The 16,612-nt window shown below is 35.1% G+C and overlaps 1 protein-coding gene across 2 annotated transcripts; it reads left to right on the top strand.

Moving 5' to 3' along the window:
• Positions 1-324: 324 nt before the first annotated feature.
• Positions 325-16,325, top strand: LOC120085687 (CHD3-type chromatin-remodeling factor PICKLE). 2 transcript variants are annotated; one of them, XM_039041826.1, is made up of 32 exons: positions 326-467; positions 618-681; positions 1,475-1,624; positions 2,334-2,471; positions 2,568-2,722; positions 2,891-3,052; positions 3,409-3,656; positions 3,739-3,834; positions 3,926-4,062; positions 4,134-4,346; positions 4,480-4,587; positions 5,268-5,318; positions 5,435-5,534; positions 6,239-6,381; positions 6,469-6,572; positions 6,824-6,962; positions 7,097-7,266; positions 7,686-7,752; positions 7,836-7,958; positions 8,668-8,777; positions 8,854-8,935; positions 9,946-10,143; positions 10,988-11,141; positions 11,230-11,335; positions 11,519-11,593; positions 12,189-12,250; positions 12,612-12,688; positions 13,392-13,522; positions 13,898-14,279; positions 14,890-15,022; positions 15,648-15,718; positions 15,822-16,325. In XM_039041826.1, exons 3-32 carry the CDS (start codon positions 1,478-1,480, stop codon positions 16,323-16,325), a joined length of 4,386 nt encoding a protein of 1,461 aa, XP_038897754.1. In that variant the 5' UTR covers positions 326-467; positions 618-681; positions 1,475-1,477. The 2 variants fall into 2 exon arrangements, with proteins under 2 accessions (XP_038897755.1, XP_038897754.1); XM_039041827.1 differs by lacking the exons at positions 15,648-15,718; positions 15,822-16,325 and having other exon boundaries at positions 325-467; positions 13,898-14,298.
• Positions 16,326-16,612: the final 287 nt, after the last annotated feature.

Genomic DNA, 16,612 nt, shown 5'->3' with positions numbered 1-16,612 from the left:
TTAATGCTAACTATTAATGCACTAAACTGAAATAAAACAAGGAATTTGGACAGATCTACAAGTCAAATAATTAAGTCAATCCAAAATATCTCTTAATCCAAGAACGAACAGATCTAACATGATCAATCATTTATCATTAACTACTATATATAGATTACTTCCATATATCTATACTAGAAAATCAGGAAGATTATCCAAAACAGCCAAAATTTTATCAATTTCAACCCTCCAAGAACAAGAACATATTAGACTCCAAGAATTATTTATTTTAAAGAAAAAAAGCCCAAAATAGTTAAAAGCCCATTTGAGAAGGTCAATAGTAGCACTTGCTTTGGTAAGGGCTTCGCTTTTGGCCCCTTCCTCAAAATTCTCTGTATCAAAAAGCAACCATTACTGTCTACAGATGAGTAATGTAAGAATTAAAGATCGTCTTCTCTGTTGAAAATCAAGGCGAGACGATGATCTGAGTAAAATTCTCCTTCTTCACTTCCTATTTACCGCTTTTTTCTGTTAATCTTCCTACAGGAGACTCCACTGTCTCTTTGGGAGATTAAGGGCCCTCTTCTTTCTCTCTCTTCACACCGTGTTTTACTCTTTTGGTTTTACTTTCTCTCCAGACTTCAGTTGTGGGTTCCGGCAGATTTCCGATAATATATCTTCTCCAAGATCCGGTGGTCTTCGGTAATTTCTCTGTTTTTTCTCTCCCGCTACATTAATACCTCAAGTTAAGTCTGTCTAGTTCTCTGTAGTTGGTTTTATGAACTGGGGATGGATTTTTTGTATCTCTTTTGTAAATGTTGTTGATGGGGTTGTGTAAAATTGATGAATTTGCTTCTGGGTTGTGTTATTGTTTTGAGAAACGTGTGTTAGGTTTTATTGGTGGTGATGAAATGCTTGATTTTCTTTTGTTGAGAAATGCGAATTCATCGTCGTTATGGCAATGGCATTTGGTGGTCATGCGTTCGTTCTCTTCCTTTTTTTTTGAGATTGAACATGCTCGGCTGCATTCCTTTTCAGCTCATGCTGAAATCTTTGTTTTGTTATAATTTTGTTTTCATTTATGGGTTTTATTGTTGAACGGTACGTATGTATACATATATATGTTTGAGAAATTGTTCATCGTGTTGCGTGTTGGAAATCTAATACTGTCATCGTGTGTTCTGTAGAGTTCTTCCATGCATTCATGTCTGTTTGGATCTTTTTATGGTAATGTATTTGCATCTGTGCAACTCTGACGTAGGATTTTATTCTATAGTTCCTTCTTTGTTAGGCGTTTCACATGATTCATACGTTTGGTTCGTACCAAGCAAACCCTAGAATTGAGAACCTTTTTACCATTTTCAACTATGCATACTGTTCATGTAGTTATCTTGTTATTGCAGTTGTTAATACCCATCCAGAGGAATTTGTTCCATTATTTTTTTTAATTTCCACAAAGTGTTGTTGTGTTTACTGACATTATGATTTGGTGCAGAAAATGAGTAGCCTGGTTGAGAGGCTTCGTGTTAGATCAGAACGAAGGCCAGTGTATAATCTCGATGAGTCAGACGAAGAGTTTGATTATAAGCATAAAAAACCTGGCTCAGCGCAAGAGATATTTGAAAGATTGGAGAGGGATGACAAGGTTTGTTTACTTTTCTTATGTTTCAATTCAAGGCTCAGTGGTCTTTTTCTGTCATATTTCAATTTGATGGTTAAATAAATAGTTTTACTTGCTATATATATATATATGTTGTCGAACTAAATTTTAAAGGCTCCTCTTATTTTCATTTCATGTACATATGAGCCCAATGAAAATGTGACTTCTTAGAAAACATTTGTTGGTGGTAAATGGGACACACTTATTCTTTTTTGTTCACTAGTATGCTTAGGCAGTACCAAGTTACATTCTCTGTGTAGGTGGTACAAATTTACATTGAAGGGATGCAGACCTTTCAATAACTTTACAAAAGAAAAAAAAAATCAAATATGTTAAAGCCCATTCTTATAATCTCTCAAGCTATCCCTAATTACCAAGGACTTTATCAGAATACCTGCGTAATTAGAAAAATGGTTTTTGTTTGAATGAGAAGGATGTATGTATATTTAAAATTTTATCTTAGGGTTATTCTGGAAAGTTTCGATCATCAATTGGCAGTATCAAGTGGAATCATAATTTAATAGAATTCTGTTTTGGATCGGTTCTCATGCTTTCGTGTAATATTTACAGCTCTTGTAAGTGTACGTGTTGGTGTTATTCTGTTATTATCATGTACATATTTCCTAATAGGACTTCCTAGTCTACTTTTTGTAAGTGTATTTAATTTTTGCTGTCCTTTCACATCCTCTGGCAGAAAGAAGATGCATGTCAAGCTTGTGGAGAAAGTGAGAATCTTCTCTCCTGTGAAACCTGTACATATGATTACCATCCTAAATGTCTATTTCCACCCTTGAAAGCTCCTCTCCCTAACAATTGGAGGTGCCCTGAATGTGTACGATTCCTTTCTTGGAACCTGATTTTTTTTTTTGTGTAGACTTTGTATCTTCTTTTGTTAGCCAATTTTTTCCCCATCTATTTCATCTCACAGGTTAGCCCTCTAAGTGATATTGATAAAATATTGGATTGCGAAATGCGGCCTACTCTTGCCGGGGACAGCGATGCATCAAAGCTTGGTTCAAAGCAAATTTTTGTGAAACAATATCTTGTAAAGTGGAAGGGGTTATCTTATCTACATTGCACATGGTAATTTATTTTGATATTTTCTTACTTCTGGAGTTGTTTACCCTTTTTTCCCCTTTGTGTTTGTGTGTGTGTGTTTGTATATGTATTCATCTACGTAGTAGTATTACTTACAGCTTCCCTAATTTGTGTCATATCTTTTATTCTGTTCCTTTTATTTTTAATTGTCAGGGTGCCTGAGAAAGAATTTATAAAAGCTTTTAAAACGCATCCTCGCTTGAGGACTAAAGTAAACAATTTTCATAAGCAAATGTCTTCGAACAACAATGCCGAGGAAGATTACGTTGCTATTCGACCTGAATGGACAACAGTGGACCGGATTCTTGCTTGCAGGTTTGTTCTTTTCTTGGAGTTTTTTTGCATAGGTTAAATAATTTTTTTGCAATATTTTCTAATGCCCAGGCGCTGTGGGATGACAAAATTTGATATACCACTACTTTTCAATTTTTATGTCCATTTGTTTCAACGCAGAAGGATTCTTCTTCTTGGTTGTTGTTGTGACTGCTTTGATACAATTCTTCATGCCGTAAAAAGTTTGAATATACACAATAGGTTAAACCAGTATTTCTCTTATATGGCTGTAGATCTTTTTGACGTGACGCATTGCATTCCTGTTTAATATTACAATCAATTTGAATTAGAATGATGGAGCGGAAACTGATTGATGTGAATGCTTCTTTTGAATGTAGGGGAAATGATGAAGAAAAAGAATATTTTGTGAAATATAAAGAACTTTCTTATGATGAATGTTATTGGGAATTTGAATCAGACATCTCTGCCTTTCAGCCTGAAATTGATAAGTTCCATAAAATTCAGTCTAGATCTCGTAAACAGTCTTCTAATAAGAACAAAAGCAGCCATGGTGATATTGGTGAGGTAAAGAAAAAACAAAAAGAATTCCAACAATATGATTGTAGTCCTCAGTTTCTTTCTGGAGGTATAAATTTTTTTCTATACTTTAGTGTTGTATACTATATTTTCCTCAGACGTGATAAGCTGACTTTTTGGTCCAAATGAAGGAACATTGCATCCATATCAGCTTGAAGGATTGAATTTCTTACGTTTTTCTTGGTCCAAGCAAACTCATGTTATACTTGCTGATGAGATGGGGCTTGGTGAGTTATTGGTCCTCTCAGTATAAAGGAGTGTAGAAAGAGGTTCCATTTGACCTTTAACTTGAGAAAACCTTTTTCTAATTGGCTACAGGAAAAACCATACAGAGTATTGCCTTTTTAGCATCCCTTTATGAAGAGAATCTATCTCCCCACTTGGTGGTTGCTCCACTTTCAACGCTTCGAAATTGGGAACGTGAATTTGCTACATGGGCTCCTCATATGAATGTTGTACGTATCTGTTGGTTATTAATTCATCATAATGTTTGTTGGGCTGCATTATGTTAATATGTTTGCTGCAGGTTATGTATGTGGGCACTGCCCAAGCTCGTGCGGTTATAAGGGAATATGAATTTTACTTTCCAAGGAATCATAAGAAGGTGAAGAAAAAGAAATCTGGCCAAATTGTTACTGAAAGTAAGCAAGATAGAATCAAGTTTGATGTTCTGCTAACATCATATGAGATGATTAACTTTGATGTGGGAGTACTGAAGCCTATAAAATGGGAATCCTTGGTGAGACTCTGCCATTAGTTTATCTTTATAATTAATTCTTGATCTATGATGTTTGTTTGTTGCAAACTATGTTAAAGTTTGAGGTATCATAATTGACCTAGGATTTTTTTTCTTATTGCTGACTTCTCTATAGATTGTTGATGAAGGCCACCGGCTTAAGAATAAGGATTCAAAATTATTTTCTTCATTGAAACAGTTTTCAAGTAACCTTCGTGTACTCCTGACTGGAACTCCTCTTCAGGTTTGTTCTAGGTTATATTAATACATTAAGATCACAGGTCAACTATGGTTTTGGCTTTAAGTTATGTAATTTATTTGGTTTGGACTTCTCATTGCTATTGAATATCAGGGCTTTTCAGTGTTGTGGATAACAAATTTTTTCCTTTTTAATTTTGTATAGGTTTAAGTTCTGTTCTTAGTTTGCCGCTTGAAAAGAAAATGGAAGATGTAGTTAACTATTCTATTGATACTTATATTTTTATTTTATTATATATGTGTGCGCGCACGCTTGTGTGTATGTGTATACATGTGTGTGTGTGTATACATATATATGTATGTATGCACTTATGTACGTATCCAAATATGATGGTGTCATTGGTATTTGGAGCATTTCAACATGTTGAATGAATTACTTCAAACGTGGAAGCTTTGACTTCTTCATAGAGAACCTCTTGCCTTTCAACATGTTGAAAAGAGGGTCCTTTTATTGTTGTGGTCTAATTTGAAGTATTTTGGTTTAGTTTGCTTGTTACGTTTCCTACTATTTTGTAAACATTTATTTTTTAAAAATATCTTTTAAATGGTGTGATTTCTCTTTTAAATGTCACATCTCTCAAAGTGTTTGCATATGTAAATGCATATAGCCAAATTTATAAAGAGGGTATGCCTGCATTTTTCTCACCGTTACTTGTTTTATTTCAGAATAATCTTGATGAACTTTTCATGCTCATGCACTTCCTTGACGCGGGGAAGGTTAGTAGGACACTCCAATCAAATCAGATATAATGCATGTGTTGGTTATAAATCATTCAAACATGATCAATGAATTTATTAGGATTTGATCACTTTGGATGTGTATATTATTTCAGTTTGGAAGTCTAGAAGAGTTCCAAGAGGAGTTCAGAGATATCAATCAAGAGGAGCAAATCTTGAGGCTTCACAGAATGTTAGCTCCTCATCTCCTGAGAAGTAAGGCTCTTAAAGTTTGTCTAGTGACAGATTGACTTGATTGTTTGGAGTGCCAATATTCGTTTTATACTCCTGTTGTTTTTATACTCTGTTTCTTTCCTTTAATCCAGGGAACTCTATTTACAGCTATACTGTAATCACATTATTATCAGCGATTCTATATAGTTGCTTTAGTTTATTGCTCTCTTGTAGTCGTTTCTAAATACTTACAAGTAATTCTTCATTTGCTTTAGTTTATGTCCTTCTTTACTATAGGTTTCGTTTTGAAATATAGCCCTCCTTCACTTGAGGTTTTAATTTTGAAATATTCGAGGACGGTAATTGTAAAAGACAATTAATTGGCGTAATTCAATGAAAATGTTCATATTGGCATTAAAATGTAATAGGGTGAGACTGTTTGTCTTGGAAGAATAGTTGAGGAGCGTCCAAGTTGACAATTTTTATTGCAGTTTAGTTTTTTTGCGTTATTAGTTTCACAGTACAAAGAGAATATTTTTGTCTCCTTTAGTTTTAAATCATTTTGAGTTAGAATCCCTTAGAAACATTTTACTTAGTTGGAATCCCTTCTCTAAGGGATTTTGTGGGCTTGGTTTTTTTATATGCTCTTGTATTCTTTATTTTTTCTCAATGAAAGCACTTGACTCATAAAAGAAAAAAATCATTTTGAGTTAGAAGTGTTTTTGCCAATCTTTAATTTCTTGCAGGGGTCAAGAAAGACGTCATGAAGGACCTGCCCCCTAAAAAAGAACTTATTTTGCGTGTCGAACTAAGTAGTAAGCAGAAAGAATATTACAAAGCCATTTTAACTCGTAACTATCAATTATTAACTCGCCGTGGTGGTGCACAGGTAACATTACAAGTTCGCTGTCTCTACTATTCTTTCCTTTCCTGTTTGAAACTTATAAGGTTGTTGAAGTTTAGAACTTTCTATCAGATTTCTCTTATCAACGTTGTTATGGAATTGCGGAAGCTCTGTTGTCATGCTTACATGTTAGAAGGAGTTGAGCCAGATATAGAAGATGCTGAAGAAGCGTATAAGTATTTTTCTACCTTGATCTTCAGCCTTCCATGTTAAATAGTCAGATTGGGAAATAGAAAGTTATAGTTTCGCTATGGTTGTCTCTATCTTAATGCTTCATATTTTGTTTCCAGAAGAATTTTATATGGCTGAGTTATATATACTATATACAGAACATTGTGGTATGCTAACAATCAACAAGCTGAGAGTTAGAGCAAGTGCTAGTTATGTATCAAATTTTTATTCCTATTGGTTATATGTAACTTGACAGACAGCTTTTGGAAACTTCCGGGAAGCTGCATTTGTTGGATAAGATGATGGTGAGACTCAAAGAACAAGGTCATAGAGTTCTCATATATACACAGTTTCAACACATGTTGGACTTGCTGGAAGATTATTGCAGTTACAAGGTACGGTACATCTTTATTCAAGACCATAAAAGCTGTCTTATAAACAAGCAGTAGCTGATCTTATTGAAGAAAAAGGCAGAAACTGCTACACTTTTGAGTTGAAGTCTGATTCTTATGATTATTTTCCGAGTCAGAAATGGCAGTACGAAAGGATCGATGGCAAGGTTGGTGGAGCCGAAAGACAAATTCGAATAGATCGGTTCAATGCCAAGAATTCCTCCAGATTTTGTTTTCTGCTTTCTACTAGAGCTGGGGGTCTGGGAATAAATCTTGCAACTGCTGACACAGTTATCATATATGACAGGTGTGATAATATTCTCATTTTATATTTTGCAGTTCATTTTTATTTTCTCTGGCAAATGTGCTTGCTATGATATTACTGTAGCATTTTAATAGAATAATTGTTGTCTTCACCACTCACCAGACTTGAATGCTTACGAAGTCACTTGGCTGCACCCCAAAACACCAATCAGTATTGTGGTATCAGTAGCTTCGAACATTAGTGAAAAATGTCTCTGTTCCAATATTTCTAGACTGGTGATTCTTGATAGATGATGACTCTGCTAATTATATGGATGATTTACATATGAGAATGCGTATGATTATTACTGAATGGTGAAAGACTTTTTCTAGGTTTTTAATTAGTTGTCATTCAGCCAGCTTAGAATCTTCCATTCCTTCAATTTTATTAATCGATATCATTCTACTAATGTCCATGTGTAGTGATTGGAATCCCCATGCTGATCTACAGGCTATGGCTAGGGCTCATCGACTTGGGCAAACTAACAAGGTCTTGAATATTCTCTTTTGGAATGTTGTAAATTACAGCAGCTGCTTTCTGTTTTTACTTGGGTGCTTCGTTGGATGTTGCAGGTAATGATTTATAGGCTAGTAACACGAGGGACCATTGAAGAAAGGATGATGCAAATGACAAAGAAGAAGATGGTCTTAGAGCATTTGGTTGTCGGAAGGCTGAAGGCTCAAAACATTAATCAGGTATAGAAATGATCTAATATGTGTAGTTATATTTTTAAGTCATTACAACCCATGTTGAATTGATACTTGGTGCTTTGCTATTAAAAGGTGAACTTGCATCTTCATTACCGATATCAAAGATGAATGTACAGTAGGTAAAAAAGGATTTCCATTGCAATTGTAGGAGAAAATATTCACAAGAATAGGAGATTACAGAAAAGGGTTCTAGGTCAAAAGATTTAACAATTTGCTGTAGCTACAAAAATTCTTTTGATAGTATATGCCATATAGAAGCTAAATTTTGGCTCTAACTTCTCAACATTCTCAAAATGTAACCCTCACTTTAATCTAAGATTCTCTACTCCTAACATAGGAGGTATTCCCTAAAGGGCCCATCTCTTTAACTTTGGCCACAAAGAAGCTGTGAGAAAACTTATTTTCTGTCATTTTGGGAAACTTCAGTTCACACCAGAGCACCCAAGAAGCTTGATCCAACACTTGAAGAAAAAGAATACCAAAAGAAAATATGACATTGATCTTCCATTGACTGGTTGTACGTACATGAATACATTATTCAGTTTTGTTACTAGGTTTACAGCTCGTTTGGAAAGCATTTTTCTGTTTTTGTTGTGACCAAAGCTCAAGATGTTAAGAAAGTTGCATAGGGAATTTTGAAGTTCTATGCGATCTCCATTTGACTGAACATTTTGCCTATGTCTTCTTAATTCAGGAAGAACTAGATGATATTATAAGGTATGGCTCGAAGGAATTATTTGCCGACGAGAATGACGAGGCAGGAAAATCTCGTCAAATTCATTATGATGATGCTGCAATAGACAGGTAACTTTTAACTTCTCTAATTTGAACAGCTATTTATATAAATGACATTAGATCTTATACTTACCATTTCACACAGATTGCTGGACCGTGATCAAGTTAGAGATGATGATGCAACTGTTGATGAGGAAGAGGACGATGAATTTTTGAAGGCCTTTAAGGTTTTATTTACACTAATTATTTTCTTGTGCAGTCATATATATTTGGCAGTTGAGCTGCATGTTTATTCTCCGTTATTTTTAATTCTATATCAAGCTCTCCCTATGGTTTTTACCCTATCCAATCATCAATGGTATATCAATTACTTAATTACTCTTCCCTTTCTCTCTTCTCTTCCCTCCTTATGGTTTTCTTCCTAGCCACTGGTGTTCAATTTACACTCTCTTGGAATATTGGATGGGGGTTGGCAATTACTGAAAAAAGAAGTAAACAATGTTCTCTATTATAAGATGAAAAGAGGCTTGGGAGGATTAATTTTCTGAATTTATGAAGTGTTAGTTTATTTGTTTATCCTTTATTGTTGCTTGGTATTTTCTGGTCTATACCTCTACTGGACATGCCATTTTACCAGAGTTTAAATTATTTTTTTGATCCTTTTTTTGGGTGTTATCATGCTGTATTGTTGTCAGACTGATTTATTGTCATTGTGTTATACTGCCCCTCAGATTACAGTATTTATTTGCAATTTATGGAGCAAGCATGCCATAACTTAGCATTGAATTTATGTTCCCCTTTCTCTTCCTTTTGGATTTCTTATTTAATGTTTGTTTGGCATGCTTAATGAGGATTAAAAGTGCCCTCTTTAAATTGGCAATATTTGGTTAAAATTTTAAAGAGCAGTAAAAAGTGTGCGCGTCTTTAAAATTTTTTTAGAATAAAAAAAAACTTTCGGAAAATTCTAAAAGTAGATAAAAGAACAGTTGAAGTGCTTTTCGAGGAAGTATTTAACTAATTATCTTGCGCAAGTGGTTATATACTGCGTGCTTCACTAAAACACTTGTTTTAGCTTGCCAAAACAATTGCAACAATCTGAGGACAAACTTGAAATTTCCATGCGATTTTCTTTCACATACCAAATGCTTACAAAATCTGCTTCACTTTTGTGTTTTCTTGGGCAACATATGTTCGTTATCATTTTGTGAGTGATGCAGACATAATCTATGTGCTGCAGGTGGCAAATTTTGAATATATTGATGAGGTGGAGGCTGCAGCAGAAGAGGCAGTGAAAAGGGCACCCGTGGAAAGTAAGCCTGTTGCAAGCAACGTGGAAAGAGCTAGCTATTGGGAAGAGTTGTTGAAGGATAAATATGAAGTGCATAAGATAGAAGAGTTTAATACGTTGGGTAAAGGAAAGAGGAGCCGTAAGCAGGTCAGTTGCAATAGTGATTGTATGGCATCATTGTTGTACATGCAGTCATAATTGATGCAATTCCTTCAAATAGTGCCACGTTATTAAAGTTGTAAAACAACTATTTTTTCTCAAGTTTCCTTGTGGTTATCTGTCAGTTGAAAGATGTTTGACTTTCTCTTTTTTGCTTGGTTACTACCACTTCATTCCAAGAAAACTAACCATGACAACCTAACGGGCAAAGGGACGAAGTTTTCCCTTCCCTAACCAAAAGGGATTACAAGAAAACCTTTCGATCGCTTTAGGTTTCCCCTCCTCTACTCTTAGGTACACTATGGTGCATAGTTGGAGTCCCTTTCTTTATAGGGTGCTTTCTTCTTTTTGGCTGGGGGTTTGTTTTTTTTTATTTGCCCGTGTATTCTTTCATTCTTTCTCAATGAAAGTGGTTGTTTTCATAGGAAAACTTTCAATCTAGTTCGGTTTATAAAGTGGTGTAATTACAAAAGAGTTTGTGTTGGCTGCTCCAATTGGAGGCGAGGAACTGTACAGGGTTATAAAAGTAATCAAAAGAATTATAGAAGGCTTATGGGTGAAAGAAATAGAGAGCTTTTCTGTGACTTTTTTTTTCCTCATTTAGTAGTTTTATGGAGTTGGTTGTCCCACAAAATAAAGCACCCTTTTAATCATTATAGTTTATCTTTTTAGTTAGTAATTCGCGCTCACTTTCCACATTTATCATGAAATGTTAATATTACTAAAAAGAAAAAAAGAGCTTCATTGAAATAAAAATGCTGACCAGTTTCTTTCAAATAGTGTTTTGAGTCATTACTGATTGAAGTTTGGGCGATGTAAACTTTGAAAGCAGATGGTATCTGTTGAAGAAGATGACCTAGCTGGACTTGAAGATGTAAGCTCCGAGGGTGAGGAGGATGATAACTATGAAGCTGATTTGACTGAAGGTGAAGCAAATTCTCCTGATGTTCCTTCTGCGAGAAAGCCACATCGGAAGAAATCCCGTGGTATATTTTTCTATATGCACCCTTTTACTCTGATTGCGTAATAATCTCTTTTCTTATTGTTTTTGACTCATCATGGTTTGATTTCCAGTGGATAGCACCGAGCCACTTCCCTTAATGGAAGGGGAAGGAAGATCATTTAGAGTTCTTGGTTTCAACCAAAATCAAAGGGCTGCATTTGTGCAAAATTTAATGAGGTTCTTGCTAACATTTGTGTTTTATTTTTATTTTTGCTGTCTCTGCTTCGCTTTTTTATCTTTAACCTGTGAGTGCTTCTGTCCTTGCCTACATTCTCACGTCTGTAAGAGAGGCTGTACCAATGTTCACTTTTTCCGTGTTTTCCTTTTCTATGCTGTTAACAGTTGATTTACTTGATACAGGTTTGGGGTTGGGGATTTTGACTGGAAGGAGTTTACATCTCGGATGAAGCAGAAGACTTATGAAGAAATAAAGGAGTAAGTGATGTGAATTCTACTTTATGAAAGGAACTGTAGGTATTGAGTTATTATCATGTCGAGGTTTTTGTTTTTATCTTTTACTCTTTCCTTAAAAAAGGTTGAAATGTGGATAAATAGGACTTACACCACAATACTCTCTCTCTCTCTCTCTCTCTGGTGTAGGCCTAACTTTTACCTATCATTGGGTAGTATTAAGTTCAAATTGCTAAAATAGCACAAATGCTATTAAAAGAATAGGTTGTCCTTATGCATGAGACTTAGGGTTTTACTATATGAGAGAACCAATGGAAAAGAAAAACAATGGAATAAGAGGTTGTGCAAGTATCTTTTTCTTTATTTTATTTTTTTCAATATGAAACGAATAATATATATGTATGATTTTTTGGGTGTTCCCTGCATTAATTTTATTAATATCTACTGATCGTTCATATTGGGAGCAAAAATTGAAGTTACCAAACTTAAGTTGGACCTTTGTTATCTTTTTCAGGGGTGCTGAAATTTCTTTTAGATCATTTTCGTCTTTACTTCATGAAAAAGTATCCTTTTTCTGGATGTATGATGTGTTGATTTACAATCACTGCTTTTTGTTCAGATATGGGACTCTTTTCTTATCTCACATTGCTGAAGATATCACCGATTCCCCCAACTTTTCAGGTATTATATCCTTAATGTCGTGTCTATGTTGTGTGTAAGAAAACAAAACTTTCATCAAGATAGTAGAAAATTTACAGAAAGGTTAAACAATGAATTCAGCAGAAAACCACCCCCTCCATCAAGACACCTACCTGAGAAGCTTTGCACAAAAAAGAGGGGTAATCAGAACTTGAATAGTGCTCGAGATATACGGTAGTTTTAATATGAAAACATCCCAGTTATTAGTCAAAAGAAAAAAAGAGGAGTGATATGTGGACTCTCAACAGTAATGCTGACTGAAAATGAAGCTTTAACAAGCATACTGCTGTTTCTCCCTCTTTGTGAGATACTAATATCTTAATATTCTTGATGTTCCGTTTAGATGGCGTTCCCAAAGAAGGACTCAGAATACAAGATGTGCTAATCAGAATTGCAGTTTTACTCTTGATAAGGGATAAAGTAAGCTGTAATTATGTTTATTTTCCTGTGATATTGTTGTAATTCCTTGCCTTTTAGCTTGAAGATTTGGAATTCTAGTTTACAACTTATGGACTATTTTGGGGCTTTCATTTTTCTGTGGAGGGATCTGTGGCGTAAGTGCTATGCAGTCATCCTTTCATGAGAAAAGCAAATTACGATAGATTAAACTTATAAAATCAACACTCTGGATGATTATTTGGCTGGAAAAGATTAATATAGTTTTAATTTGAAATGGAAAAAATTGGTGGGAAATGGAAAAATCAGCTAAGTTCCATGGTTTTGCTAGGGGGACTCTGCAGTCAACACAAATTGGGGAAGGTTCTCGTATGATTACTTGGGGTTTCAATTTTGTTGAAGTTTTTATTTCAGAACTCGAGACATGTGTTAGTATTTTTTTTTTTTTTAATTTTATATTATTATTATTATTATTTAGAGAAAGGTAAGAAATGAGGAAATATATTCATTTGAAGACTAAAGAACAACCTAAAGGCTAGGGGCTAGGTGTAGAGATAACCCCTTCCCACAGCTCAACTAAAGGAGGGCCTCATGTTAGATGATTATTTTTGTTACACTAAGTGCTCCTTTATTTTGATTTTGTATTAATCTTTTCACATTTCATTTTTTTTTTCCCAAATGCACGTTACTTATGAGATCATTTCTTGTTTTTTTGGTGGAATTATAGGCGAAATTTGTCCCAGAAAATCCGAGTGCTCCACTTTTCACAGATGACATTTTATCCCGTTACCCAGGACTAAAAGGTGGAAAACATTGGAAGGAAGAACACGATAGATTGTTGCTGCTTGCTGTTCTGAAGTATGGTTTTTCCCAAGCTTGCTTCTCACTGTATTATGGTTTTTCTCCTTTTCATTGGTGACTTGATATTGCTGTGAATGAGGGTTATCTATGCATGCATACACGGATTTTCACGAATGTCTGATAGATTCAATTCTAGAAATGCTAAATCCTCGTCTAGCATAGGGATAATATAAGTTTGACATCCGAGCATGTTAGTCATAGATGAAGATGTTGATAGGTCCTCTTGCTCTCTTGCATATCAAGTAGTGACTAATATTATTAGGTGATCTATTTGATGGGCAGATATCTATTCATGAGACTTGGTTGCAGATTCTTTTTTCTTTTTAAAGCTTTGATCTTCCAACACTAATCTTCAAATTTTCAAATCTTAAGGCATGGCTACGGTAGATGGCAAGCGATTATTGATGACAAGGACCTCAAGATTCAAGAGGTGATTTGTCTGGAATTGAATCTGCCTGTCATAAACTTACCTGTTCCTGGACAAACTGGTTCTCTAGTTCAGAATGGTGGAAACATACCAAACACTGAAGCAGCTGGAATCGAGTCTAGGGAAAAGGAAAATGGTGGTGGAAACGATGCTTCATCTGATGTGCAGGGAGGAGGAACTGATACTGCTAACCAATCCCAGTTGTATCAAGATTCATCTATTTATTATCATTTTAGAGATATGCAGCGACGACAGGTTGAGTTCGTCAAGAAAAGGGTGCTTCTCTTGGAAAAAGGGCTGAATGCAGAGTACCAGAAAGAATACTTTGTAAGTTCTGAACTTCAAGGTAGTGTAGTTGCTGTGGCTTATTAAGATTATGTCTCAATGTTAACGTTAGAAAACAAGAACACAAATGAATGCCGCCATAATCCTATGCCTGCTTCCATATTTTGCTTTACTTCAACATATTATTAAAGGAACTAGGAAGGGGACGAGAAGATTCTAGTTTTAGTCGTGGACCCAGGTTGCTAAATTGAGTCATTAAAATGACAAAGATACTAGTCATGGTCTTACTCAGAAATTTCAAACAGAAGGGGTTCTTATTGAGTTTTTGTAGCTTGGTTTGCGACATGCTAGATTGTCACTCTCGATTTGATTTTTTTTTTTTTAAAAAATTTTATTGTTGGGTTTTGAACATCGTTATATCAAATTAATTTTTTCATTGCATAACAAGATTACTAGCTTCTTCTTCTTTATGTCTTTGATTTTGTCATGTTTTATTTATATTGTTATGAGCATTACATATGCAGATATAAATCAAAGCGGTTAATATAGTATATACATTCTACAAAATTTGGTACTTTTGCGTTGCTATCTAGTGAAGCAAGCTTCAGTTCCCTGTGGACTCATTTCTTTTCTTTTCCCTTCCTACTCCCAGGGTGACACGAAAGCAAATGATATTACAAGTGAAGATATTGAGAATGAATCCAAGGTTTCAAATTCGCCAGGTGCTAACGCTGTGGAGACTGATACTCAAAAGGTGGATCAGTTGCCTCAAGTAGATCCAATTTGTAAGCCTCTTTTCTCAAGTAATTCATTGCTTAATTAATAATAGCATTCTATCTCAAACCATTAGTCTCTTTATGAAAAATTTCATATCATTTTCTTATGAAAAAAAACAATAGCATTCATAAACTTCGTTGTGGTTCAGTGCTTGCTCAAGACCGACCTATCTGTATATTTATGGAAACTTTAGAGTGGAAATGACAATGGTTGACAGAATCATTTGTTAATGATTAATTAGGTCCTATTTGGTGATTATTTTGTTTTTGTTTCCCCTTTTTTTAAGATTAAACCTATATCATCTCAATTTCCTATGATGAGTTTCATCTATCTTAAGTAAAATATTTGAATTCTAAGCCAAATTTCAAATTCCAAAAACAAGTTGTTAAAAACTATTTTTTTAGTTTTCAAAACTTGGTTTGATTTAGGTAGAAAGTAGATAACAAAGCAAGAAATTTAGAGGTAAAGTTTATGTTTATAGTCTTAATTTTCAAAAACTAAAAACAAAATGGTTACTGGGTCTTAGTGAATTAGACGTTTGTACACAGATCATCTTTTTAACTCACTTGGTAAAAAAAAATTCCAAGATTCTTTGGCAACAGACAGATGGTGAACTGTATTTTGCCTGTGCAGCTTCAGGGGAAACTTCTACTGCTTGTGATGACAATCCTGATAGATTGGAATTAAGCCGGCTTTACAATGAGGTAACCTCTTTTGCTCGTTAAATGATTAATGGTGTTGCTCGATGAGCGTTTCTTCATGAATACCAGTTTCGAGTTTTTCATTTGGCATCCATTTCCTTGGCAGATGTGCAAGGTTGTGAATGAAAATTGTAGAGAGCTGGTGCATGCGCCTACTGGGAGCCACCATGCAGCTTCAGGCTTGAAAAATAACCTTCTCCCTCTGGAGAAGATAATGGAAGATGTGGACCGAATTCTTTCTCCACAGCCAAAACCCACTAAAGAACAATGGTCGTCAGATTCTGCTCCACGACCTGCAGTCGTTGAATCACCAAGCACCGATGTTGGCCTTAAATCATCACTCACAGACGGTGAAAAGACTCGTATTGCCACAAACATGGAGGTAGATCCCTTGACAGAATCCAAACCTCAAAAAGAAAGCAACAAGCCCGAACCATCTGCTGCTCACGTTCCAGCCTCTGAAGATCCAAACCCCGATCAGCCAAAATCTGCAACTCTACCGGAGAGAAGTAGTGTTGATGAAATGGACGTTGAATGGAGCGAGGACACTTATGCAGCAGAAGAACATAGCATCGAACGTAAGTCGGGGGTGATTGTGTTAGATGATTAGAGAAATACAAGCAGTTCACCATTAGTTTCTCTTCTGATTTTTCACCTAATGTAAGAATTGTAACAATATGAAAGGAAAGGAAAAGGAAAGTGTTGATTATAATTAATAATACGGACTCCCATTTGTGTCCTTTTTAGAGTTGTGTTTGAAGCCATTTTTACCGTGTCGGTAATTTTTATGCACTCTTCAACTTCTGGGGTTGAAATGAATAGAGGTTTCCTCTTCATATTCAACTTATGGCCACAGGAAGGTTAACTACAAGAGGATTCTTTGTTTTTTGTTTGTTC

This window comes from Benincasa hispida, chromosome 9 (genome assembly GCF_009727055.1).
Source record: "Benincasa hispida cultivar B227 chromosome 9, ASM972705v1, whole genome shotgun sequence".
NCBI lineage: Eukaryota > Viridiplantae > Streptophyta > Magnoliopsida > Cucurbitales > Cucurbitaceae > Benincasa > Benincasa hispida.
Note: the sequence above shows the minus strand (reverse complement) of the source record. Positions and strands in the feature narration are given on the sequence as shown.